At 44.4% G+C, this 3,794-nt stretch overlaps 1 protein-coding gene across 1 annotated transcript; it reads right to left on the reverse strand.

Moving 5' to 3' along the window:
• Positions 1–944: 944 nt before the first annotated feature.
• Positions 945–3,548, reverse strand: KCNK9 (potassium channel, subfamily K, member 9; the record flags this gene model as incomplete). The annotated part of the gene is made up of 2 exons (XM_009875554.1): positions 945–1,786; positions 3,377–3,548. Coding segments are annotated over 2 exons (1,014 nt in total), but the record flags the coding sequence as incomplete, so codon positions are not given.
• Between the last annotated feature and the right edge of the window lie 246 nt (positions 3,549–3,794).

The following is a 3,794-nucleotide window of genomic DNA, read 5'->3' on the forward strand; positions in this document are numbered from 1 at the left end:
AAATAAAATTAAAATAACAAAATACACTCTTTGGTTCCAACAATTCTCCCAATTTCTCATAAAAAATTTCACTTGCAAATTGTTGGAACAGTTGAAAATGATAAAAGTAAATATAGTTAAATCAATAGGATTATTTGCTTTTGATTATTAATTCCATTGCTAGTTTTTCTTGTGTTTTTATTATGCATACCAGTTTTACAAAGTGCATGCTTTATTTTATTTTATTTTTTTAAATTTTGAACTGGCAAGCTAAAATGATCCATCTTTTCCTGCCTTTTTTAAATGTTAATACAATCTAAAACCTAGCGTTAAAAAATTTATCATGATACACCTGGTATATTGACTGCGTATGGCGCATGCTTGTCTTGGCAAAAAATAAATAAAAACCCAAACCAAATTGGCTGCCCTCCCACCCTCCCCATTCCTTTTGGAAGCAATCTAAAAGTTTAAAGCAAGCTGGAACACAATTGCTTCAAGGGAAAAAAAAAGAAAAAAAAAAAAGAAAAAAAAAGTAATACCTGATGCTTTGATTTTTTGTCACATGGCACTAGTTGTGGAATTGCACGCGCACACACACGCACGGACGCACTCAACACGCACGCACGCACGCTGCAACCTGCTCGTGAGGAAAATATAGTTTATTAGGTCAGGAGTGCCAGCGGCACATGAAGGCTCCCAGCTGTGTGTGCAACTTTGGATTTGGTACCCACTTCACGTCACCTTGAACCCTCTGACATCCACCGAGGGGGTAATGTAAGGCATACTTTGCTGGAACGGTAAAAATCCATGCTTCATGCTCAAGAGCTGAGTCTCAGAGGAGGACTGGCTTTCTCTACTCCCTTTGGCCTCGCTCCGTCTCACTCAAGGAACAAAAACAAAGAAAACAACCCAAACAACGGAGAAGAACTGGGGAAAACAAGGGAAGCAAAAGAAGACAAATCCCTTTAAATGGACTTTCGCCTTTTCATCAGCCTGTGGTTATCCGTAAAGCTGTGCAACCCAGGTGAGATGGAGCTGACGGGAGATGGGAAAAGGCTGTTTTTTAATGTGCTTGGAGAGATCTCCTCTATCTTGTAAGAGATGGAGTGAAAGTACTGGGGGTTCAGCTTGGAGCTGAATGAATTTTGGTGGGACACCACCCGGCTGGTGTACTCGTGGGACCTGTAACACATGCAGGAACAAACGGACTGAAGGTCTGTTACTTCGGCCTTGTACCGGGGCCGACCATGCTGGGAGTCCTCTTGGATGTGGATAATCATGCTGTTGCGGTTCCCTGCCAGGGACGCCCGTTCCTCGGCATCCCGCCTCTCGTCCTCGCTGTTCATGGTTAAGAACCTGAGAACAACCAGATTTAGAAATGCCCCGATGACTGTCAACCCCACTAGAATGTACATAAAGCTAAAAGCCACGTAGAGCGGCTTCTTCTGAAGGGCCCCTTTGGTCTGCAGGGCCACATAGTCTCCAAACCCTATCGTAGTCAATGTTATAAAGCAGTAATAGTAAGCGTGGAAAAAGCTCCATTCCTCGTACTGGGAAAAGGCTGCTGCTCCAATGCAGAGTGTTCCCATGCAGGAGAAGAAACCCACAGTGACCATGTTTTCCATGGAGACCTCGGTGCTCCTCATCCCACAGCACTTTTTGATGCGTTTCAAGAGGTACTTGACGAAGGTGTTCATGCGCTCGCCCAAGCTCTGGAACATGACGAGTGTCAGTGGGATCCCCAGGACCGCGTAGAACATGCAAAAGGCCTTCCCCGCGTCCGTCCCTGGGGCAGCATGTCCATAACCTGGGAGGGGGAAGGAAAAGATGGGACAGTCAGCAAGGCAGGTGATGACCACAGCTCCCCCGTCATGCAAGCCACGTGAATCACAGAGACTCTTGATGGCACAGACAGATCCAGCACTATGGGAACATGGCAGTCACGGAATCTTCCTATCTCCTCATCCACACCCTGTGTCTGAAGCAATTAAGACACAGAACAACAAAGCTGTAGACACAGGAGTGTGGGAAAGGTGAAAGAGCGGACGATCCATCCTACCTCAGACAACTGTGCAAGTCTCTTAAACAAGATCATATGGTGTTCATTTGCTAAAGAAATTTCATGTCCATTCAGTTATCACATGCAATAGTGGAAAATTTGGAAATAGGTGGACTTTTCCACAGTATTTTTGAGAAGAGTTGGCATTGCCATGTCCCAAAACCAGAGTACACTGATGGCATCCAAACTCTGTGTTTGCTGGCAGCATGGATGTGACAACATCCACAGACCAATCAACAGAAGAAATTCCTTTTCAAACTCTTCCATACCAAACAAACCTTTCTCCTAGACACTCTATGGAAGCCACTGACTGCTGGAACACCATAGGACTCTAGGGATTTAATGCTTGCTCTACTTTTAGTTATTGAAGAATAAACAACCTTTTTTATAGTTTTACATCTAGCCTGGCAAAGGCCATTTCATCAGAATGTTAAAGTAATCCAGGACAGAGTATGTAGCATGTTTCACAGCATAGTTTACAGACAACGAAATCATGGTTAAGCCTTTATTCCAAATCAAACAGTAAGTCTCTGGGGGCTGTTTTGAAATTATAATTTCACTTTTTCCCATCAAGCAGCTTTAAAAAAATCTACATTTCTTATGGCTGAGATTCTAAGCGACAGTACCAAAGTCTCCAAAATGGGATGGCTGGGACTCACCTGGCCATGGTGCACATTGACCATGTGGGTGCCACTATCTAGACTCCCCTTAAAGCCAGTTAATAGAAATACACACTTCACAAGTGCAGTTTCTCTCATCCACCCCTGGGTGTCTAAAAAAGGCCAATGAGTTATTCTCAAAAGACATTTATTTCTCCACAGTCACTATAATAGAAATCTTTGGACAGAACTCAGTTCAAGATTAAGCCACCTAATTTTTGTTATCTACATGTGTGCTCAGTGTCCAAGCTCCCACTGCAGTCAACAAAGATTTAGTGAAAACAGGCAGCAGTGAGTTACTTAACTGACCCTTCCAAGTCTGCCTTATGATGAGATGAAATGACAGGACTGACTGTTCCAGTGACTGTATTCACTAGATCCCTGTCACACTGACTAGACGTGTGTTGACTGCAGAAGAGTTTAGACACCTGCTGCACAGGTAGACAACTACCCGTCAAATACAAACATCTTAAATCATGCGTAGAGCTCCACCTTCAGACTCACTCCTGTGCAGGTGCCTGCTTTGTAGACACGGAGGGTTTAAATCAGTTTTCAAGAAAGAGGTATGTAGCTATCGCCCCTGAGATATCAGGATATCCATACAGGGCTGGCAGAGGAGACACTGGCCGTACAGAAGACCCACACTCTCACATATCAGAAGCTGGAGGCCAGACAGTACCTGAGATACCACAGAAGCAGACCAGGAGAGCACGGCCATTCCCTGCCGACCATTCTCCTCGTACTGCCTCAGCGCTGCCCATCACCTTTAGTCTCAGGTCATGGACCTGCTGCTCTGAAATCGCCTTAATGCTTTTTCTGAAACTCTTGACACTACCCACCTCTTCAATCTCCTGTGGAAACAGATTCCAGAAGTTCACTGTCTGCTGCCTAAAAAAGTACTTCGAAATTTCAAGCAGATCTCCGTGTCTCAGCTACTGCCCCTTAGCTCTAGTATCAAAGTTCTATGTCTACCTTTTCTACCACCTTCACGACTTCAGCCAACCTCAGCTTTATCTCTCCTCTCAGTTTTTTTCTATCTGAACTGCAGCCACAGCCGAAATCGCATTCCCTTGATCATTTCAATGTCCTTCTCTAGC

The sequence above is a fragment of the Apaloderma vittatum genome, unplaced genomic scaffold (genome assembly GCF_000703405.1).
Source record: "Apaloderma vittatum isolate BGI_N311 unplaced genomic scaffold, ASM70340v1 scaffold13798, whole genome shotgun sequence".
Taxonomy (NCBI): Eukaryota; Metazoa; Chordata; class Aves; order Trogoniformes; family Trogonidae; genus Apaloderma; species Apaloderma vittatum.